The sequence below is a fragment of the Hemitrygon akajei genome, chromosome 8 (genome assembly GCF_048418815.1).
Source record: "Hemitrygon akajei chromosome 8, sHemAka1.3, whole genome shotgun sequence".
Taxonomy (NCBI): Eukaryota; Metazoa; Chordata; class Chondrichthyes; order Myliobatiformes; family Dasyatidae; genus Hemitrygon; species Hemitrygon akajei.
The window spans coordinates 169418027-169443076 of NC_133131.1; the positions used below are offsets into that span (position 1 = coordinate 169418027).

Sequence of the window (25050 nt, forward strand, 5' to 3'; positions counted from 1 at the left end):
TGTTCCTGTGCCTTATGGTTAAATATACACCAGGCTCAAGGGCATAAGGCATAAGACCAAAAGATTCTGCCCATCGAGTCCACTCCACCATTCCATCATGGCTGATCCACGATCCCACTTAACCCCATACACCTGCCTTCTTGCCATATGCTTAAATGCCCTGACCAATCAGGAAACTATCAACTTCTGTCTTAAATATACCCACGGTCTTGGCCTCCACCACAGTTTGTGGCAGAGCATTCCATAGATTTACTACCCTCTGGCTAAAAAACTTCCTCCTACCTCTGTTCTAAAAGGTCGCCCTCCCCGCCCGCCCCCAGTCTTGAGGCTGTGCCCGCTAATTCTGGATACCCCCATCAGAGGAAACACACTCTCCACCTTCACCCTGTCTAGTCCTTTCAACATTTGGTAGGTTTCAATGAGAACCCCCTGCAGTCTTCTAAATTCCAGTGAATTCAGGCCCAAAGCTGCCAAATGCTCCTCATATGTTAACCCCTTTGTTCTGTGGGAACCTCCTCTGGACTCTCTCCAATGACAACACATCCTTTGAGATATGGGACTGAAATCTGTTGACAATACTCCAAGTCCGGCCTGACTAGTGTCTTATAAAGGCTCAGCATCATCTCCTTGCTTTTATATTCTATTCCCCTTGAAATAAATGCCAATATTGCATTTGCCTTCTTTACCACAGACTCAACCTGTAAATTAACCTTCTAAGAGTCTTACATGAGAACTTGTAAGTCCCTCTGCATCTCTGATGTTTGAACCCTTTCCCCATTTAGATAATAGTCCGCACTATTGTTCCTTTTACCAAAATGCATTATCATACATTTCCCAACACTGTATTCCATCTGCCACTTGTTTGCCCATTCTTCCAATTTGTCTAAGTCCTGCTGCAATCACAGTACTTCCTGAGCACTACCTACCCTTCCACCTATCTTCGTATCATCCACAGACTTTGCCATAAAGTCATCAATTCCATTATCCAAATTATTAACAAACAATGTGAAAAGTAGCCGTCCCAATACTGACTCCTGAGGAACACCACTAGTCACCGGCAGCCAACCGGAAAAGTCCCCTTTATTCCCACTTGCTCCCTTCTGTCTGTCAGTCATTCCTCTATACATACAAGTATCTTTCCTGTAACGCCATCGGATTTTATCTTGTTGAGCACTCACATATAGCACCTTATCAAATGCCTTCTGAAAATCCAAGTAAATGACATCCACTGTCTCTCCTTTGTCCACCCAGCTTGTTACTTCCTCAAAGAACTCTAACCGATTTGTCAGGCAAGATTTCCCTTTACAGAAACCATGCTGACTTTGACTTATTTTATCATTAGTCTCCAAGTACCCCGAAACCTCATCCTTAATAATAGACTCCAACACTTCCCCAACCATTGAGCTTAGACTAACTGACCTAGAATTTCCTTTCTTTTGCCTTCCTCCTTTCTTAAAGAGTGGAGTGACATTTGCAATCTTCCAGTCCTCTGGAACCATGCCAGAATCAAGTGATGCTTGAAAGATCATGACCAATGCTTCCACTATCTCTTCAGCAACCTCTCTCAGGACTCTGGGATGTAGTCCATCTAGTCCAGGTGACTTATTCACCTTAAGACTTTTGAGTTTGTCTAGCACTTTTTCCTTTGTAAAAGCAATGGCACTCACTCCTGCTCCCTGACACTCACGGACCTCTGGCATACTGCTAGTGTCTTCCAAGGTGAAACCTGATGCAAAGTACCCATAAGTTGGTATACCATTTCTTTGTCCTTCATTACTATCTCACCAGCATCATTTTCCACTGGTCCAATATCAAACCTCACTCCCTTTTCTCTTTATAAAAAATTTTAGTATCCAGCTTTATATTATTGGCTTGTTTGCCCTCATATTTCATCTTTTCCCATCTTATAGCTTTTTTAGTTACCTTTTGTTGGATTTTAGAAGCTTCCCACTCACTTCTGCTACATTATATGACCTTTCCTTAGCTTTTATGGAGTCGTTAACTTCCCTTGTCAGCCACGGTTGCCTACCCTTGCATTTGAGAACAACTACTTCTGTGGGACATATCTATCCTGCACCTAGTTAACTATCCCCAGAAACGTCACCTTTCTCTGCTCTGCCAGTATCCCCACCAGTATCCTCCCCCAATCCATCTGGGCAGCTCCTTTCTCATGCCTCTGTAATTCCCTTTGTGATATGATGCATATGACTTATGCTTCTCCCTCTCAAACTGCAGTATGAATTCAATCATGCGATGATCACTAAGGGTTCCTTTACATTAAGCTCCCTAACAACACACAATCTAAGATGGCCTTTCCCCAAGTAGGCTCAAGCACAAGCTGCTCTATAAAGCCATCTCGTAGGCGTTCAAAGAATTCTCTCTCTTGCGATCTGACACCAACCTGATTTTCCCAATCCCCTTGCATATTGAGGTCCCCCATTACAAATGTGATATTACCCTCATTACATGCCTCTTCTAGCTCCCTTTGCAATCTCACTCCATGTCTTGGCTACTATTTGGAGGTCTATATACGATTCCCATAATGGTTTTTTACCCTTTCAGTTTCTTATCTACACTCACAAAGATACAAAGTTCTCTGACCCTATGTCACCTCGCTCTAAAGATGTAATTCCATCTCTTACCAACAGAGCCACACCACTGCCTATGCCTTCCTGCTTGTCCTTTTGATACAAAATATATCCTTTGATGTTAAGCTCCCAACTATGGCCTTCTTTCAGCCATGACTCAGTGATGCCCACAATGTCATACCAAACAATCTCTAACTGCGCCACGAGTTCATCCACCTTATTTCACATGCTACACACATTTAAATACAGCACCTTCGGTCCTGCATTCTTCACCCTTTTGAATTTTCCCTCTGTGTTACAGTTTAACTCTTTGCTGTCTGCATTTCCCCCCGATCTTTGGGTACAAACCATCTTCTATCCTGCTATTATAAGAATATTGAGTGATCACCTTGAGTAATAAGGTGGACTCTTAACCTCACAATCTTCCTTGTTATTGGCCTGCACCCTGTTGTTTACCTGTACTGCTCTTACTCTGTTATAACACGTCAATTTCCACTCTGTTATCGTTTTCCCCTGAATTACCTCAATGCATTGATGTGATGAAATGATCTGTATGGCTGGCATGTAAAACTAAGTTTTTCACTGTATCTTAGTACGTGTGTCAATAGTAAACCAATTTATCAATATGTTAATTTACAAACATTAAGTCATGTGGCTCCAATCCCTACTAAACCAAGTTTCCACTCACTATTCCTGTTGTCATCACTGAATAATTGGATTCTGACAATGTCACACTCATTCCTCTATCATACTTTATTTTACCTGTGCACAAGTACAGCATGGCCCCCGCCACCCACACTGTTCTAAATTTTGTTGAGAAATGACATTTTTATACAGAAATTGACTAATTGTATACAAATACTGATCCAATAAACATTTTGTGCATTTCTGAATCTCATCATTTGCATATTTAATTACCAATCATAATACATACTTCAAGTGTTATTAACTAATTAAATCTATGTGTTAAAGACCAATAAAACTTCAGAATTAGTAAACTAATAGTCCAATAGTAATTTTTGCCATGCTTGTTGACCTCAGTTCCCAGGCTTCAACAGAAACGCTGGACAAGAGTTAGGCTTTCAAGGGCCACATTCAATCTGGGTGACTGCATTGTGTCTGTCAGTTTGTCACCTTGACTGTTGCCTTAGTGATCTTTCACACTTAGAGAGGCTGTACAAAATGTCTCTGCTTTGTTCTGTTAGTACATCATTTTAACCCTTACTTTGCTGCACTTTCCACATAGTGATTAACCCCAATCCACTCCGTGAATCTTACATATTGTGTCTGGAGGCCCAAGGAGCTGCTTTCTGCGCTGTTGGGTATCAAATCCCAGTTCCTGGAGGGAGCACTCTCGCTGGACAGGGCACTGGTGCTGATGATCTCATTTCCACTCTCATCCTTCAGTGGGAATTCCTGTCCGTATGTTATCAACAAGTCCACCAGCTGCAAGTCCATCGACTCTACGTTGTACGTCTCCCAGTCTAGCCTGATGTCTAGGATTTTAAATTCATTTTTAATTAAAATGATATTAAGTTAATCAATTTCTTGAAACAGTGCACAAGTTACTTCTTAGTGAATAAAGGATTGATTTTGCCATTGGTCAGGAGGTACAGGAGCCCCAGGACCCATACCACTGGGTACAGGAATAGTTATTACCCCTCAATTATCAGGTTCTTGAAGCAGATGGAATAATTCTACTAACCACAACTCTGAACTGATACCACAACCTATGGACTCACTTTCAAGGACTCTTTATCTCATGCTCTTGATAGCTATTGCTTATTTATTTATTATTATGATTTAATTTTTTTCTTTTTGTATTTGCATAGTTTGTGTCTTTTGCACATTAGTTATTTATCTTTGTGTGCAGCTTTTCAATGATTCTGTTGTGTCTCTTTGTATTTACTATGAATTCCCATGTGACATTAATCTCAGGATAGTACATGGTGACATATGTACTTCGATAGTAAATATTTTTGAACTTTAAAGTAGATGTCATCAGATACCTAAGCACCAAGAACGTATAGGCTAGTAGGCTAATTGTTTGCTGTAAATTCCCCCTGTGTAGGTAGGTGGTAGAATCTGGAGGGGTTGTTGAAAATACAGGAAGAATAAAACGTGTTAAGGTAGGATCCGTGTAAATGGGTGCTTGATGGTTAATACAGTCAGTGGACCAATAGGCCTATTTCTGTACTGTATTCACCACTCTGGGCATTTTCTATTAATATATAAATTCTTGGAATATTCTGTTCAGTTCTGGTTGCCTCTACAAGAACGACGTGGAAGTGTTAAAGAGGGTAGAGGAGAAGTTTTAGAGAGGGTACAGGTAGATGATGCCTGGATTAGAGAGCTTGTCTTACTTTTATTATTTACGTATTTTTATTTGTTTTTATACATATAACATCGTAACAGGCTCTTCCAGCCCAATGTGCTCACACCATCCAGTTACACCCAATTATCCTACTAACCCAGACAGCTTTGGAACATGGGAGGAAACATTTAGGGATGAGATTACAGAATACCTGGAGGCACATGACAAGATAGGCCAAAGCCAGCATGGTTTCCTGAAAGGAAAATCCTACCTGACTAACTTACTGCAATTTTTTGAGGAAATTACAAGCAGGGTAGACAAAGGAGATGCAGTAGATATAGTGTACTTGGATTTTCAGAAGGCCTTTGACAAGATGCCATGAGATGCTTAGCAAGATAAGAGCCCATGGAATTACAGGGAAGTTACTAGCATTGATGGAGCATTGGTTGATCGGCAGAAAACAGAGTGTGTGAATAAAGGGATCCTATTCTGGCTGGCTGCTGGTTACCAGTGGAGTTCCACAGGGGTTGGTGTCGAGACAGCTGCTTTTTACGATGTATGTCAATGATTTGGACTATGGGATTAATGGATTTCTGGGTAAATTTGCCAATGATACAAAGATAGGTGGAGGAGTGGGTAGTGTTGAGGAAACAGAGAGCCTGCAGAGAGACTTAGATAGTTTAGAGGAATGGGCAAAGAAGTGGCAAATGAAATACAAAGATGGAAAGTGTATGATCATGCACTTTGGTGGAAGAAATAAACCAGCTGACTATTATTTAGATAGGGAGAGAATTCAAAATGCAAAGATGCAAAGGGACTTGGGAATCCTTGTGCAGGATACCCTAAAGGTCAACCTCCATATTGAGTCAGTTGTGAAGAAGGCAAGTACAATGTTGGCATTCATTTCTAGAGGTATAGAATATAAGAGCAGGGATGTGATGTTGAGGCTCTATAAGGCACTCGTGAGACCACATATGGAGTATTGTGTGCAGTTTTGGGCTCCTTATTTTAGAAAGGATATACTGACATTGGAGAGGGTTCGGAAAAGATTCATGAGAATGATTCCAGGAATGAAAGGGTTATCATATGAGGAACATCTGGCAGCTCTTGGGCTGTATTCCCTGGAGTTCAGGGGAATGAGGGGAGACCTCATAGGAACATTCCAAATGTTAAAAGGCCTGAACAGATTAGATATGGCAAAGTTATTTCCCATAGTAAGGGAATCTAGAACAAGAGGGCATGACTTCAGGATAGAAGGATGTACATTTAGAACAGAGATGCGGAGAAATTACTTTAGTCAGAGGGTGGCAAATCTGTGGAATTTGTTGCCACGAACAGCTGTGGAGGCCAAGTTATTGGGTGCATTTAAGGCAGAGATAGATAGATTCTTGATTAGCCAGGGCATCAAAGGGTATGGGGAGAAAGCAGGGGAGTGTGGAAGACTGGAAGAATTGGATCAGCCCATGATTGAATGGTGGAGCAGACTTGATGAGCCGAATGGCCTACTTCTGCTCCTATATCTTATGGAAACTGGAGCACCTAAAGACACCCACATGGTCACAGGGAATATGAGGAAAGGTTGAGCAAGCTGGGGCTTTTCTCTTTGGAGCAAAGGAGGAGAGAGGTGACTTGATAGAGGTGTACAAGATAATAGCAGGCATTGATCAAGTGGATAACCAGCTCCTTTATCCCAGGGCAAAAATGGCTAATATGAGACAGCACGATTTTTAGGTGATTGAAGGAAAGTATGGGGGGATATCAGATGTAGGTTTTTGTATGGGTGTGTGGAATTCACCAGAATGTATTGATGGTGGAGGCAGATGCATTTGGGGCATTTAAGAAACTCTTAAATAGCATATTGTTTATAAAAAAAATGGAAGGCTATGCAGGAGGGAAGGGTTAGATTGATCTTAGTGTAGGCAAATGGTCAGCTCAACATCATAGGCTGAAGGCTCTATACAGTGATGTAATGTTCTATGGAACTTAGTCAGCTCCATCATGGGCACTAGCTTCTGTAGAATCCAGGACATCTTCAAGGCACAGTGGCTCAGAAAGGCAGCATCCATCATTAAGGAACCCCAATACCCAGGTCATGCCATGTTCTCATAGACTACCATCAGGAAGGAGGTAAAGAAGCCTAAAGGTATACTCAACGATTCAGGAACAGTTTCTTGTCCTTCGCCACCTGATTTCTGAATGGACATTGAACCCATGAACACTACCTCACTGCTTGTTTTATTTCCATTATTTGCGCTGCTTATTTAACAATTTAATATATATAATAATAATTATTATTATTTTTATGTACTTTTAAGTACTTTATTGATCCCAAGTGGGAAATAATTTAGTTACAGCAGCAATATTTAAAAATACACTTAGTAATAATAATATTAACAATAAAGTACAAAGTAATATACACAATAATAATTTACCAATGTGCAATAATAATGTACAAAATAATAAAACAGACTATTGTACTATGATGTGTGTTCTCCTGTTGCACAGAGATGAACTGTTGTATATGCTTATTGCATTTGGTAGGAAACTTTCTGTAATAATTCTTGTGATCATGGAGCTGAGAGAGTCTGTTCCAAAGGGTTCTCCATTGCTCATTCAGTAGGTCATGGAGAGGATGTGCCTGTTTGTCCATAATCGACAACAGTTTGTTTAGTGACCTCTCCACCACTAACTCAAAAGAGACCAGGTGGTAGCCAAGGATGGATCCAGCCTTTTTGATGAGTCTTTTAGTGTTTTTGCATCACCAGTACCGATGCTCCCCCCAACATAAACCCGCAAAGGAGCCCGCACTTGCTACAACAGACTGGTAAAAGATCTCCAGTACTTTGCTGCACACATAGAAGGACCTCAGCTTCCTCAGAAAATAGAGTCTGCTCATCCCCTTCTTGTAAACAGTCTTGGAGTTAGTTTTCCAGTCAAGACTGTCGCCAAAGTGAACACCCAAGTATTTGTACCCCTCCACCACCACAACCTTTTCTCCCAGAATGTACACAGGACTCGTCACAATCCTCTTCCCCCGAAAATCAATCACTATCTCCCTGGTTTTGGCCACATTCAGGAGCAGGTAATTCCTCCTGCACCACTGCACAAATTTGTCCACCAGTCCTTTGTACTCTGACTCCTGCCCATTTGGGATACACCCAACCACCACAGAGTCATCAGAGAACTGCAAGTGACAAGGCTCAGATCTGTACTGAAAGTCTAAGGTGTACAGTGTGACCAGAAATGGAGACAGGACAGTGCCACTCACCACATCTCAGACAGAGAACTACCTCACTGTACAAACTGGGGTCTATCTGTCAGGTAGTCAGTAATCCAGGAGATAGTGGATTTGTCTATGCCCATCCTTTGCAGCTTCTTGCTCAGAAGACATGGTTGGGTTTTATTGAAGACACTAGAGAAATCAAAAAATGTGATTCTCACAATGCCACCAGCATCATACAGGTGGGAATGAGCTCTCTGCAACAGGTAGATGATGGCATCATCTGCTCCCACATGAGGTTGGTAGGCAAACTGTAAAGGGTCCAATGGAGATCTCACCTGCGGTCCAAGGTAAGTATATAGATAGATATATAAGAAAATTCTTACCCTTGACCATTCAGCTCTATAATGAGTCAACCTATAGCTGAGGAAGTGATGACTCCCCTCCTGTTAGACTCTTTGAGGTAACTTATATTATTTCTGACTTCTCTTCTAATATTTGTATATCTGTGCACTTGTAATGCTACTGTGACACTGTCATTTCCTTTGGGATCAATGAAGCACCAATCTACCTATAGAGGCTGAATAGGATAGGATTGTTTACCCTGGAGCATTGGAGGCTCAGGGGGTGACCTGATGGGTGACATTCTCTCTTCTCCCCCCCCCCTTCCCATCAAGTAGAAGTTACAAAAGCCTGAAAGCACGAACCACCAGGTTTAAGGCCAGCTTCTACTCCACTGCTACAAGACTATTGAATGGTTTCCTAGTACAATAAGACAGACTTTTGATCTCAACATGTGCCTCCATGTGATCTTGCAACTTACCATTGTACCTGCACTGCACTTTCTCTGAAGCTGTTAAACTTTACTCAGCATTCGGTTATTATTTTCCCTTGTACTACTTGGAAGGGCCGGGTATTCAGGAAGGAGTAGCACCTCGTGTTCACTCTGGGGCAGCTCACTCATCTTTGCTCCACACCGGAAACTCAACTCTCACCTGTGGCTCCAAGTACCCATTTGCATGTGAGAGCAGCCACACACCTGTACACTGCTTTGACAGGTGGGCTGAACCAGGTGAGGATAGCTGGCTGGCCTCATACCCTGGTGAGATTGGGACATGCTTATCCTAGCATGCAAAATCAGCTCCAGCAGACAGGGCAGTTGAGATCTACAGTGAGATCCAACAGCTAGCAAGGTAGCTTTGCAACACTCCGTGGAGAGCGAAGAACCTGACAAAACACAGAAGTAGTCATGGTCATCTACTGGAACCAAGGAAGATCCCAGCTGTGACGACTACTCATACCACTGGACCTGGACCTGCGAGGTCAAGAGAGTCAAACTGCCACAGTGCAATGGCTTTTCCATTTTAAAAACTCTCGTGCTCACGTTGCCTGTCATTATCAGACGTGACTGACAGCCACCACTACCTGAATGCATTGCTTATGATCTGTATGAACAGCATCCGAGACCAGCTTTTCACTGTACCTCAGTGCATGTAACAATAATAAACCAATACCAATTCCAAAATGGAGGCATCTAAAATGATGAGAAGCATAGACAAGGTGGATTGTCACAGTCTTTTTCCAAGGGTAGAAAGTCTAAAACAGATTTAGCACGAGAGGGGAAAGATTTAAAGGGGATCTGTGGGACAAGTTTCCCACATAGAGGGTAGTGGGTGCATAGGACTGGTGGAGGTGAGTGCAGTTACAACATTTAAAAATCATTTACACAGATATGTGGGTAGGAAAAGGTTTAGAACAGGGGTTCCCAACCTGGAGTCCATGATCTCTTGGTTAATAGAGGAAGTTCATGGCATGAAAAGGGTTGGGAACCCTGGGGTTAGAAGGATATGGGCCAAATGGGGGCATATGTGACTACAAACAATTTAATTAGCATGGGTGACTAGGGCCAAAGGGCCTGTTTCCCTGTTGCATAACTCTATAGCTCTATGGCTCTGTGAATACAGGATAACTTGCAGAAGAGCAAAAGCATTTGAAATTGAGCTCTAATATTTAGGTCAGTCTCTATGGGTGGAGCGAGGGGGGGCAGGAAAGGATTGTGTTGCTGTTAGGTCATTCACTCATGTTTCATGGTCTTATTTCAGATTTCGATTTATTTACAATGTATATATGAAAACATTCAGAGAAATGTGTCATTTGCGATAACAGCCGACACACCCAGGAATGTATTGAAGGAAGCCTGCAAATTCATTCCAGTGCCAACATAGCAAGCCGACAATGTTCAGCAGAACAACACAAACAACAAAATCAAAACAAGACAACAACAGTGACACAATCCTTTCCCACCCACCCATTTCCACACAGAGACTGTCCTCCAACCCATTTGAATGACCTGGAGGACAAACGTAATGACCTGTTACGAGACGTACCACAGGGACCTGCGTTGATAAGCCGCAGCGAACGGGACACTGTGTCACCTCCAGAAATGTGGGTTCCAAACCTGCAAAACCAAGTGATACATTAAGGCCTTCCTGTTTCTGGGTCATATTGTCAATGAGTTAAAGTAAAGCTCTGATTGGGTGTTCTCCGACGATTCAGCATCTGACTGACAAGGTGACGTTTGTGCTTTCCCGCACAGGGTCCTGCTTCCTACACTCCCCACTCACTCACTGAAACCTCAGTTTCTACACTCGCCGGAACCCTGGTTCCCACATTCCCTTTTAGCTCACCATCTGCAGCCTTTCCACCTCACACCACCCAGCTTCTGACATCAATCCCAATCTCCCTTCTGACATCTGCCTATCTCCTCCCTCTCAACCCCAACCTGTATCCAGCTATCAACAGCTCTTGTTCCACCCCTTCCACCCATCTCTGTACACTGGCTATCTCACTTCTATTCTTCACTCGAGTACCTAAAATATCAACTGTCCATTTCCTACCACAGATGCTGCCTGACCCCCTGAGTTCCTCCAGTTTTAGATTATCAATGCCAATGTACATGTTGGAGGGAGGAGTCCCTGCACCTGCAGTCCAGAGTCTTTGTCTTCATCCCCATCATTAGTGAAATGCTATTATGTGCCTCTCTGACATTTTCTCTCTAAATAAGCCAGAAATGGGTAAGAAATCAAATAACAATCATAAGGTATAGGATCCTTGTACCTGACCATGGGGCCTTGCTTCTGATTATCCTTCTGTGGGCCTAAAACTTTGAAGTAAATTGGAACGCCTTTAACGGACAACTGTATGGGAATCTTTGTAGGGTCAAGCTCTGCAACCTAAGGGAACAATGTTACACTTGTAAAAGACACAAAAAACAGAATATTGAACAAGTTACAGAACATTTCTACAGTCTATAGGATTACAACATGGTCTGTAGATTTAAAGATTAGCTTTATTTATCACATGTACATCGAAACATTGAACCATACAGTCAAATGCATTGTTTGCATCAACGAGCAGCAAATTCGGAGGATATGCTGAGGACAGCCTCCAAGTGTCGCCATGCTTCCGGTGCCAACATACCATAACGTTCCAACCCTAACACACGTCTTTGGAACGTGGGAGGAAGCCGGCACTCCCAGAGGAAATATAGGTGGTCATGGGGAAAACATACAAAGTCTTCACAGACAGATCAGCAGGACTCGTATTGCTGGCACTGTAAATTGTTGCACTAACTGCCACACTACCACGGTACCATGCTACCGCGCTGCCCCTAAATGTTGTGTAGCCTGTTTTAGGTGTGGCTAGATGTACCTATCCACAACTGAAATCACTCATAATCATACACTGAAAGTGGATCACTTCACACCTACAGCTCTGGAGCTGCCCATACTGAACAGGACAGTTCCAGGTTTGAATGCTGGAGGAGGGCAGTCCAGATGCCTTGCTCCTAACCATGAGACATAGGAGCAGAATTAGGCCATTCAGCCCATCGAGTCTGCTCTACAATACCATCATGGCTAATTTATTAACCCTCTCAACTCCATTCACCTGCCTTCTCCCTGTAATCCTGAACACCCTTACTAATCAAGAACCTATCAACCTCTGCCTTAAATACAGGCAGTCCCCGAGTTACGAACGTCCGACTTACGGACAACTCGTATTTACAAACTGAGGAAGGAGAACGCTGTCCGCCATTTTTAAGTCGGATCGCGACGCCTACCACCATTTTAAGTCGGATCGCGACACCGTCCGCCATTTTAAGTTGTTGCCGTTGACACTGTTGAGTATTTAACTTCGTATTTGGCTTAAATTTTTCTTAGTAAGATTCACCCTGACCCCTGCCACACCCCCCTCCCCCCCCCCCCCACCATTCCGGTCAGCTGGTGGCGCAGTAAGATCAGCGTTGAGCTGGAGAACGGAGGTTTCCGAGTTCGATCCAGTGACAGACCGCTCCCGTGCTGGGTTGATGTCGATCCAGTGATTCTCGTACCATCCGTGTCGGGTTGATGTCGAGCTTGCTACTCAACCTCGTAAAAAAAACACTGCCACCTCCAGTTTAAATTCTCACGCGGAATATTGTGGAGGATCAAATATCCAAACCCAGCACAGCTCCCACTTGTCCCATTTAGTCAGTGCGGCGGTCCTTAGGACCCAGCGGACCTCGAGAGCCGGCGGAGCTCGGGACCCGCCACCCACAGTGTTTCTGTTCCATTGACCGGAAGCGATCTCGATCGAAAATCAAGCAGAAGTAATAAAGCGTTTGGAAAGTCGCCATTGGTCACTGGAAAAGCTTTAGGCTACAGTCGGTCAACGATCGGAACAATTTTAAAGGATAACGGATAAAGTGAGAATAATGGAGCATGTAAAAGGCTCTGCCCCGATGAAAGCTACAATTATCACTAAACAACGCAGTGGTTTAATGATTGGAATACATACATTTCTTAAGTGTTTTATATGCATAGAAAGGTAAAATATGTACTATATACTAAGACCAACGTTTGACTAACTGACGCTAAATAATACCGGATGTAGTTGTTCCGATTTACGTACAAATCCGACTTAAAGACGGACTCAGGAACGGAACTCGTATGTAACCTGGGCACTGCCTGTATACCCAATGACTTGGCCTCCACAGATTCACCACCCTCTGGCTAAAAAAAAATCCTCCTCATCTCTGTTCTAAAAGGACCTCCCTCTCTTCTGAGGCTCTGCACTCTGACCTTGGACTCCCCACATGTGATAATCACAGCTAGAAAATAAGGGCTTATTTTCAAGTATAGCCATGATTACCTTCACAGTTAAATAGAAACGTAGGTGGAGACACAAGAAGTGGGTGAGATGAGCTTTTTTTGAAGTACTTATACTAGCATGGGCAAGTTGGGCCGACTACTCCATTTCCAACTACTAAACAGATGTCTTATATTCAAAAGGAGAGCTCTTGATCTCCCAATCTCCATTGTTATGGCCTTTGCACTTTTTTTTCCAACCAGCACTGCACTTTCTCTTACAATTCTCCATTCTGCTTTTCTTTGTACTACCTTCATGTACTTACTTTAAAAAAAATTTTTTTTTATTGAATTTTCAAATAGGTTACAGAAAGAAAAAAGAAAATTATCAACCCCTCCCCCCTAACATATCCCTATAGAAAAAAAAGAAAAAAGAAAAAAAGAATGTCTAGATTCCGGAAGATCCCCACATGCTCCATGGAGTTCATAATAACTTTAATATGTATATTTATTTATTTCCCCAGATAACCAATAATTTTATCTTCTGAGCACCTATATATTTAATCCTATTTTTTGTAAATAAGGGCGCCAAATTTTCAGAAATATTTCATATTTATCTCTTAAATTATAAGTAATTTTTTCAAGTGGAATGCAGCTAAAAATTTCATTCTGCCAACGATTTATACTTAAGTATGAATCTGATTTCCAAGTAACTGCAATAGCCTTTTTGGCTACTGCCATTGCAATTTTTATGAATTCTTTCTGATATTTATTCAATTTGGATTTTGATTTTATCCCTTCAATACCGCCTAGTAAAAATAATATTGGGTTGTGTGGAAGCTGTACTCCAATAATTTGTTCCAATAAAACTCTTAAATTTGTCCATAAAGGTTGAATTTTAGAACAAGACCAAGTAGAGTTCATGTACTTACTTATGGCATGATCTGCTTGGATGGTATGCAAACAAAAGTTTTAACATAAAACAAAAGTTTCGGTACAGGTGTCAATAAGAAACTGATAATAAAGAAGTGAAATACTAACTCTACAAATGAGCCAGTCATTGTAATCTCCCCACATGTTGGCGTAGGCGGTAATTTCGATGACCTGCTGCTGGTACGGTTCCAGGATTCCTGTTGAGGGCTGCAGGACGAATGCTGCACCTTTCCTGTGGCACAGGACCGCATCTGCAAATTCTGTCAGCAGGAGGAAGAAATATTAAGCACCGTGCTAATATCACTTTGCAATTGTTTCCAAAGCAATGATTCACTTCAGAATGTATGTGTGTAATTCTATTGCTAAATGGAAGCGATGTTTTCATCCCTCTTGAGAATCAGAATCAGAATTGGTTTGTTATCGCAGCAGATTTCTCAGCTCTTTTTAAAAGAAGAATAGTGTCTTGTCTCATCTGAAAGGTGCCACAGTATCTTACATTGATGTACAAAGAACATAAATGGTACAGCACAAGAATTTTCACTATGCTGAACACAATGCCAAATTAACCTAATTACTTCTGCCTACATATGATCCATATCCCTCAATTCCGTATGTATTCCGGTGTCTATCCAAAGTCTGTTAAAATCCATGATTCTATTTAACCATATAACAATTACAGCACGGAAACAGGCCATCTCGGCCCTTCCAGTCCATGCCGACGCTTACACTCACCTAGTCCCACTGGCCCACACTCAGCCCATAACCCTCCATTCCTTTCCTGTCCATATACCTATCCAATTTTACTTTAAGTAACAATACCGAACCTGCCTCTACCACTTCTACTGGAAGCTCGTTCCACACAGCTACCACTCTCTGAGTAAAGAAATTCCCCCTCGTGTTACCCCTAAACTTTTGCCCTCTAACGCTCAACTCATGTCCTCATCTCCCCTACTCGCAATGAAAAAAGCCCATCCACGTCAACTCTATCTATCCCCCTCATTATTTTAAATACCTCTATCAAGTCCCCCCTCAACCTTCTACGCTCCAAAGAATAAAGACCTAACTTGTTCAACCTTTCCCTGTAACTTAGGTGCTGAAACCCAGGTAACATTCTAGTAAATCTCCTCTGTACTCTCTCTATTTTGTTGACATCTTTCCTATAATTCAGTGACCAGAACTGTACACAATACTCCAAATTTGGCCTTACCAATGCCTTGTACAATTTTAACATTACATCCCTACTCCTATACTTAATGCTGATTTATAAAGGCCAGCATACCAAAAGCTTTCTTCACCACCCTATTCACATGAGATTTCACCTTCAGGGAACTATGCACCATTATTCCTAGATCACTCTGTTTTACTGCATTCTTCAATGCCCTACCATTTACCATGTATGTCCTATGTGGATTAGTCCTACCAAAATGTAGCACCTCAGACTTAGCAGCATTAAACTCCATCTGCCATCGCTCAGCCCACTCTTCTAACTGGCCTAAATCTCTCTGCAAGCTTTGAAAACCTACTTCATTATCCACAACGCCACCTACCTTAGTATCATCTGCATACTTACTAATCCAATTTACCACCCCATCATCCAGATCATTAATGTATATGACAAACAACATTGGACCCAGTACAGATCCCTAAGGTATACCACTAGTCACCGGCCTCCAACCTGACAGTTATCCACCACTATTCTCTGGCATCTCCCATCCATCCACCATTGAATCCATTTTACTACTTCAATATTAATAGCTAATGATTGAACCTTCCTAACTAACCTTCCGTGCGGAATCTTGTCAAAGGCCTTACTGAAGTCTTACTATTTGTTTTCATTACCACCCCTGGCACCTCATTCCAGGCACCTACCACTCTCGGGGTGAAAAATTACCCTCCATAACCCATTTAAATTTTCTCCTTCTCACTTACATCCTCCTGTATTCAACATTTCTACCATGGGAAAAGATACCAGCTACTTACTGCAAAGGAAAAAGTTATGTGCTCAGGGTATTCATGTGTCACTGCATCACATTGAGACTGATGTTCTTTCTGAAGAAGTTGTATTTCATTGGGAATGATCTCCTTTCTGGAGAAAGTTGAATCGCATTGGGAATTATCTCCTTTCCTGAGAAGGATGTATTACTTTTGAACTGATCTAGTTTCTGGAGGAGTTTAGTAGGTTGTGGGCTTGAACTCCATCAAAAGGATTGAGAGATATCAATTAGGCTGGCGCCTGTACAGACCTGGGTGATTTGTGTATTAGAAGTGTGTGTAATTAGAAACCACTGTAGTTCCACCTGTATGTTTAGATGAATTTTAATGGCTCCGTGGCAGTGAAATACCTCAGAGCATGATCTAAGAAACTACCAATACAATTAATTTGTCATACTCAGGGGTGATTGATTTCACAAGACACCAGGCAATGTTGCAGCTCTATTAAACCCTGGTTAGACAACACCTGGCGTATTATGTTCGGTTCCAAGTACATCGAACAATACAGGCCCTTCAGCCAACAATGTTGTGCCAAAACCTTAACATGTTTGAAGATAAATCTAACCCTTCCCACCCACATAGGCATCATTTTTTCTTTTTCTTTCATTAATGTGCCTATCTAAGAGTCTGTTAAATGTTCCTAATGTATCTGCCTCGACTACCCACATACCCACCACTCTCTGTCACCTCATTATAGGAAGGATGTGAAAGCTTGAGTGAGAGTGCAGAGGAGATTTTCCAGGATGCTGCCTGGATTGAGGACAGGTTGGGCGAGCTAGGGCTTTTCTCTTTGGAGCGAAGGAGGATGAGAGGCAACTTGAAACGGGTGTATAAGACAATAAGAGGCATAGATTGAGTGGACAGCCGGCAACCTTTTCTTAGGGCAGAAATGGCTAATATGAGGGCCATAGTTTTAAGATGATTGTAAGAAAGTATAGGTGAGATGTCAGAGGTAAGTTTTTTTCTTACAGAGAGTAGTGGGCGTGTGGAATGCGCTGCCAGAGATGGTGGCAGAGGTAGATTTAACAGAATTGTAGATAGGCTCATGGGTATACATGGGACCTTCCTAGTGGAGAGGTTTAGATAGGGCAGAACTTGTTAAGCGTTATCAGGAAGGTCACTTCAATCAATACATAGAAGGTCTGATTGGGGGGGTGGGGGGCGCACACTGGAACTGGTATTGGGTTAGAAGCCTAACCAGTGACTTATCTTTCAGTAGGTGAGCAGATAGGGAACAGTGACCACAACTCCTTAACTTTCAGATAGTAATAGATAAAGATAGGTATAGTCCTTGCATGAGGGTTTTAAATTAGAGCAGGGCAAATTATGAGGGCATTAGGCAAGAACTAAGCAGAGTTCATTGGGAATGCCTTTTTACTGGCATGTCCATATCAGACATATGGAGGATGTTTAAATATCAAAAATCAAAGTTCCTTTTAAAAGGAAGGACAAGGATAAGAGAACCTTGGATGTCCAGAGAGGTGATGAATTTAGTCAAGAAGAAAAAGGAAAAGTACATTATGTAAATCTTTGGAAGTTAGGATCAAAAGGAGTATATGAGGATTATATAGCAGCCAGAAAAGAAACAAAGGAGAGAACTAGGAAAGCCAGGAGAGGGCATGAAAAATCCTTGGCAACTAGGATTAAGGTGAATCCCAAGCCATTCTATACATACATGTAGATCAAGAGGATTACTCTGGAGAGAGTAGGACCACTCAAGGATGAATAGGGGAACATTTGTTTGGAGGAAGAGAATGTGAGTGAGGTACCTTGCTTCAGTATTTACCAAGAAGACGTGGAGGTCCAAGAAGTACTACAGTTACTACCCCTCAGCCATTAGGCTCTTGAACAAAAGCCTATTTCTAGTGTTCCCACAACTGATGGTCTCACTCCAAGGACTCTTTTTTTGTTATTTCATACTCATTATTTATTGCTATTTATTTATATTTGTTTTCACACGGTTTGTTGTCCATTGTCCTGTTTACAGTTACTGTTCTACACTACACTTCTACAGGTATATTAAGAGCAAAAGGATAGTAAGGGATAAAATTGGTCCTCTTGAAGATCAGAGTGGTTGGCTATGTATGGAACCAAAAGAAATGGGGGAGATCTTAAATGGCTTTTTGCGAATGTATTTACTAAGGAAACTGGCATGGAGTCAATGTAAATAAGGCAAACAAGTAGTGAGGTCATGGAACCTATACAGATTGATGAAGAGGAGGTGCTTGCTACTTTGAGGCAAATCAGACTAGATAAATCCCCAGGACCTGACAGGGTATTCCCTTGGACCTTGAAGGAGACTAGTGTTGAAATTGCAGGGGCCCTGGCAGATATATTTAAAATGTCGGTATCTATGGGTGAGGTGCCAGAGTATTGGAGGATAGCTCATGTTGTTCCGTTGTTTAAAAAAGGCTCTAAAAGTAATCCAGGAAATTATAGGCTGGTAAATTTGATTTTGGTAGTAGGTAAATTATTGGAAGGAGTACTAAGAGATAGGATCTACAAGTATTTAGATAGACAGGGACTTATTAGGGAGAGTCAACACGGCTTTGTGCGTAGTAGGTCATGTTTAACAAATCTATTAGAGTTTTTCGAGGAGGTTACAAGGAAAGTGGATGAAGGGAAGGCAGAGGATGTTGTCTACATGGACTTCAGTAAGGCCTTTGACAAGGTCCTGCATGGGAGAATAGTTAGAAAGATTCAGTCACTAGGTATACGTGGTGAGGTAGTAAATTGGATTAGACATTGGCTCAATGGGAGAAGTCAGAGAGTGGTTGGTAGTGGAGGATTGCTTCTCTGAGTGGAGGCCTGTGACTAGTGGTGTGCCACAGGGATCCGTGCTGGGTCCATTGTTATTTGTCATCTATATCAATGATCTGGATGATAATGTGGTAAATTGGATCAGCAAATTTGCTGATGATACAAAGATTGGAGGTGTAGTGGACAGTGAGGAAGGTTTTCAAAGCTTGCAGAGGGATTTGGACCAGCTGGAAAAATGGGCTGAAAAATGGCAGATGGAGTTTAATACAGACAAGTGTGAGGTATTGCACTTTGGAAGGAAAAACCAAGGTAGAACATACAAGGTAAATGGTAGGACACCGAGGAGTGCAGTAGAACAGAGGGATCTGGGAGTACAGATACATAATTCCCTAAAAGTGGCGTCACAGGTAGATAGGGTAGTAAAGAGAGCTTTTGGTACATTGGCCTTTATAAATCAAAGTATTGAGTATAAGAGTTGGAATGTTATGGTGAGGTTGTATAAGGCATTGGTGAGGCCGAAGTTGGAGTATTGTGTGCAGTTTTGGTCACCAAATTACAGGAAGGATATTAATAAGTTTGAAAGAGTGCAGAGAAGGTTTACAAGGATGTTGCCGGGACTTGAGAAACTGAGTTACAGAGAAAGGTTGAATAGGTTAGGACTTTATTTCCAGGAGTGTAGAAGAATGAGGGGAGATCTGATAGAGATATATAAAATTATGATGGGTATAGATAGAGTGAATGCAAGCTGGCTTTTTCCACTGAGGCTAGGGGAGAAAAAAAACCTGAGGACATGGGTTACGGGGGAAGGGGGAAAAGTTTAAAGGGAACATTAGGGGGGCTTCTTCACGCAGAGAGTGGTGGGAGTGTGGAATGAGCTGCCAGTTGAAGTGGTAAATGCGGGCTCATTTTGAACATTTAAGAAAAACTTGGACAGGTACATGGATGAGAGGGATATGATCCAGGTGCAGGTCAGTGGGACTAGGTAGAAAAATGGTTTGGCACAGCCAAGAAGGGCCAAAAGGCCCGTTTCTATGCTGTAATGTTCTATGGCTCTATGGTTCTACATTTGCTAAGTAGGCCCACAGGAAAAGAATCTCAGGGTTGTATGCGGTGACATGTAGGTACTCTGATAATAAATTTTACTTTGAACTTTACATTAGAGGCTTTTAAGAGACATTTAGCTTGGCACGAGAATGTGAGGAAGATAGAGGGATATGGACATTGTGTAGGTAGGAGGGGGTTAGTTTTGGAGGGGTTTGATTTAATTTTTAGCTGGTTTGTCACAACATTGTGGGCTGAAAGGCCTGTTCCTGTACTCTATTCTTCTATGTTCTATGGATGATAGGAAAATGGAAGTCTATATAGGAGGGAAGGATTAGGTTGATCTTAGGGTAGGTTAAAGAGTCATGTCAACATCGTGGTTTGAAGGACCTGTGCTACGGTGTAATGCTCTACATTGAACGTACTTGCTATGAGGATGTAACGCCTTCTGTTCTTACCACGCTGCAGCTGGTCCTGTGACTTGCTTGGACCTTCTGTAAGGCTCACTGTTCTCTTCAGGAGAGGTGTTCTTGAGCTTTAGTATTAGCAAAGGACACAGAGTTATTCATTCACAACAAGCAGAATATACAATTCAGAATCATGGAAATAGCTTGTTCACCTGTTCTAAAACCTTTGTTTGATAACTGATTCTGTGAAGCACTTATTGTGCTTTAAGCATGTTGTAATTGTAAGTTGCTAATTGAGTACTGGGAATATCATGAGATGAACAAACAGTAATATTGAACAGAGTAATTGCTAAGGAAACCCTCCTACCCTGATGCATCACACCTGCTCTGCCTGATGCCACAAGTAACTGCAGGGTTGTGCATGCAGTGCCGTGCAGTCCTTCACAGAAACCAGCCTTCCCACTGGTCCCCCGTCTACAATTCCCACTGCCTCGGTAAAGCTGCCAAGATAATCAAAGGCCCCTCCCACACCCGACATTGCTCTCCCCTCTCCCATCAGGTGGAAGATGAGCAGGTTTGAGGGCACGTACCACCAGACTCAGAGGTAGCTTGTACCCTGCTGAGAGCAGATCCCTTACAGATGAACTCCATCCATCTTGTTGAGGCCCTTGCACAGCACTTTTATAACTGCAACACTTTACTCTGCATATTGTTCTCCTTGATGTACTGTACAAATGTATGGAATGATCTGTCTGGATGGTACACAAAAGCTTTTCACTGTACACATGTAATAGTAATAAACCAAACCGAGCCAAATTGATCAATAAATATATTTAGATAATAGAAGAATGCTCCTGGGTAATTGATTACAGGTTATCCCTTCAACTAGTTATCAGAAAATATTACTGGGAAATGGGAATCTCATGAAAGTCATAGAGCTATACCGTATGGATGCAGGACCTTCGGCCCGCCCAGATAGTCTCAGTTTCCTGCGTTTGACCTATATCCTTCCAAGCACTGCTGCAGCAACACTTGCCAGTTGCCCCCTGCACACATTCAGTGTTGGTTGTTGATGCATTTCACTGTTTGTTTCCATGTTTCAATGTGCATGTTTAAAGTATATATATGTCACCATAAATGTGATAAGTTAATCTTTATCTTAAATGATACTATTGTACCTGTCTCAGCCACTTCCTCTGATAGCTCATTCCATATACTCACCACTGCGTAAAATGAGCTGCCCCTTGGGGCACTTTTAAATCTTTTCCCTCTCATCCTAAACCTAAGCCCCTTGCTTTTGGATTCTCCTACCCTAGGGAGAAGACTGTAACCATCCATCCCTGTCTGTGCTTCTCATAATTTTAAACACTTCATAAAGTCACCTAGCCTGGCCACCTCTCCATATAACTCACAGTAGTGCAACACTTTACAGTGCCAGTGGTCAGGGTTCAATCCTGCCGCTGTCTGTAAGGAGTCTGTACGTTCTCCCCATGACCACATGCATTTGAGGTTTCCTCCTACATTTCAAACACATACAGGTTAGTAAATTGTGGGCATCTTACGTTGGCGTGAGAAACATGGTGGCATTTGTGGGTGTCTCTCTACACACCTCTTGGACTGTATTGGTCATTGCTTCAAACAATGCATTTCACAGTATGAGTCAATGTTTTGATGTACTGTACATGTGACAAAAAACATTCATTAATCACTTTATCTCATCTTTGTCTCTGACCCTCTAATACTGGCAACATCCTTGTAAAGCCTCCCTGCACTCTTTCTAGTTTGCCTATTTGTTCCTGACATTAGGGCAAACAAAACTCTACAAAGTACCAATGATTTGTACACCTACAACCATTTACACTCATTAACATTGAACGGTACTGTTGGTCACAGGGATTATCATTAGGGATTAAGAGATTATTTGGTATCATGAATTATAATTTAGTGATCATTAGCCTAACATCCAGCATGTCTTTGTGTTGAGGGAGGAAACGGGAGCATCAGGGGCAAAGCCACAGGGTCACGGGGGAATGTGAAAACTTGATACAGCCAGCTGAGAGTCAACAGAGCTTCCTGCAGCTCCTCTAAACAGCCCAATTTTATGAATGTCAACATGACTTCATGCACATGTCCAGTTCCCTGAGATGGTGGTGAGGCTCTTACCTAAACCACCAAAGTCCATATAGTTGGTGATACTTCTTGTTTCAAATGCAGGTAGATTGGGAAAATCAAGTTGGTGCTGAATTACAGGAGTGCGGATTTCTAGAGTGCCTAAGAGATGGCATTTTAGAGAAGCTCATAGTTGAGCCTACTAGGGGATCAGCTATTCTGGATTGGGTGTTGTGCAATGAACCAGAATTGATTAGAGAGCTTAAGGTAAAAGAACCTTCAGGGACAAGTGATGATAATATGATTGAATTCACCCTGGAAATTTGAGAAGGAGAAGCTAAAGTCAGATATATCAGTACAGTGCAGTAAAGGGAATTACAGAGGCATGAGAGAGGAGTTAGTCAAAATTGAGTGGAAAAGAACACTGGCAGGGATGACGGCACAGTAGCAATGGCTGGAATTTCTGGAAGCAATTCAGAAGGCACAGGATATATACATCCCAAAGAGAAAGAAGGAAGAAGTATTCTAAAGGAAAGATGATACAACCATGGCTAACAGGAAGTCAAAACCAACTTTAAAGCCAAAGAGAGGGCATATAATAGAGCAAAAATTAGTGGGCAGTTAGAGGATTGGGAAGCTTTTAAAAACCAACAGAAGGGAACTAAAAAGTCATTAAGAAGGTAAAGATGAAATATGAAAATAAGATAGCCAATAATATTAAAGAGGATACCAAAAGTTTCTTCAGATATAATGAAGTGTAAAAGACAGGCAAGAATGGGCATTAGATCGCTGGAAAATGATGCTGGAGAGGTAATAATGGGGGGCAAGGAAATGTCGAATGAACTGAATAAGTATTTTGCATCAGTCTTCATGGTGGAAGACACTAGCAGAATGGTAGAAGTTCCAGGTGTCAGGGGTCATGAGGTATATGAAGTTACCATTACTAGAGAGAAGGTTTTTGGGACATGGAAAGGTCTGAAGGTAGATAAATCACATGGACCCCGCAGTTCTGAAAGAGGTGGCTGAAAAGATCATGGAGGTATTAGTAATGATCTGGAAGTCTGGAAAATTGCAAATGTCACACCACTCTTCAAGAGCAGAGAGAGGCAGAGGAAAGGAAACTATAGGCTGGTTAGTCTGCTCTCAGTGGTTGGGAAGATGTTGGACTTGATCATTAAGGATGAGGTTTTAGGGGACTCAGAGGCACATGATAAAATAGGCTGTAAGTGATGATAATTTTTGAAGAAATAAGTAGCAGGATAAACAAAGGAGAATCGGTTGATGTTGGTACTTGGATTTTCAGAAGGCCTTTGACAAGGTGCCTCACATGAGACTGCTTAACAAGTTATGAGCCCATGATATTACAGGAAAGATTCTAGCATGGGTAAAACAGTGACTGATTGGCTGGAGGCAAAGAGTGGAAATAAATGGGACCTTTTCTGGTTAACAGCCAGTGACTAGTGTGTTGGGACTGATTATTTTTACGTTATATATCAATGATTTGGATGATGGAATTGATGGCTTTGTTGCAAAGTTTGCAGATGATATGAAGATAGGTGGAAGGGCAGGTAGTTTTGAGCTAGTAGAGAGGCTACAGAAGGACTTAAACAGATTAGGAGAATGGGCAATGATGGAATACAGTGTCAGGAAGTGTACGGTCATGCACTTCGGTAGAAAAAAATGAAAGGGTTGACTATTTTCTAAATAGAGAGAAAATACAAAAAACTGAGGTGCAAAGGAGCTTGGGAGTCCAGTGCAGGATTCCCTAAAGGTTAATTTGCAAGTTGAGTCTGTGGTGAGGAAGGCAAATGCAATGATAGCATTCATTTCAGGAGGATTAGAATATAGAATCAAGGATGTAATGTTGAGACTTTATAAAGCACTGGTGATGCCTCACTTGGAGTATTGTGTGCAGTTTTGGGCCCCTTATCTTAGAAAGGATGTGCTGAAAGTGGAGACGGTTCAAAGGAGGTTTACAAAAATGATTCCAGGTTTGAATGACTTGTCATATGAAGAGCGTTTGATGGCTCTGGGCCTCTATTCATTGGAATTCAGATGAATGAAGGGTGACCTCATTGAAACCAACGAATGGTGAAAGGCCTTGATAGAGTGGATGTGGAGAGGATTTTTCCTATGATGGACCAGAGGACAGAGCCTCAGAATAGAGGGGTGTCTTTTTAGAACAGAGATGAGGAGGAATTTTTTTTTAGCTAGAGTGTGATGAATCTGTGGAAATCATTGCCACAGGCAGCTGTGGAGGCCAACTCTTTTTGTATATGTAAGGCAGAGGTTGATAGATCCTTAACTGACCAGGGCATGACGGAATATGGGGAGAAGGCAGGAGATTGGGGCTGAGAAAAAAATTGGGTCAGTTATGATGAAGTGGTGGAGCAGACTTGATAGGCTAAATGGCCTAATTCTGTTCCTATATCTTATGGTCTCATCATCTTGCTGGGCCAAATGGTCTGTGTTTTGTTTCCTTCTGTTCAATTCTTTGTCATTCACTGGGCTTTTTGGTGAAGAGAATGGGATTAACGAGCTACTCAGACCCAAACTTCTG

The 25050-nt window shown here is 42.0% G+C and overlaps 1 protein-coding gene across 1 annotated transcript in view; it reads right to left on the reverse strand.

Annotated features, from left to right (window-relative positions):
- The window catches only part of dlec1 (DLEC1 cilia and flagella associated protein), a 212563-nt gene that overhangs the window by 53012 nt on the left and 134501 nt on the right, over positions 1-25050 (reverse strand). Inside the window, exons 28-32 of the mRNA XM_073055048.1 lie at positions 20433-20509; positions 14290-14441; positions 11240-11355; positions 10510-10580; positions 3867-4084 (exon numbers count right to left, since the gene is read on the reverse strand). Coding sequence (XP_072911149.1) covers positions 3867-4084; positions 10510-10580; positions 11240-11355; positions 14290-14441; positions 20433-20509 — 634 coding nt within the window. The remainder of the gene's footprint in view (positions 1-3866; positions 4085-10509; positions 10581-11239; positions 11356-14289; positions 14442-20432; positions 20510-25050) is intronic.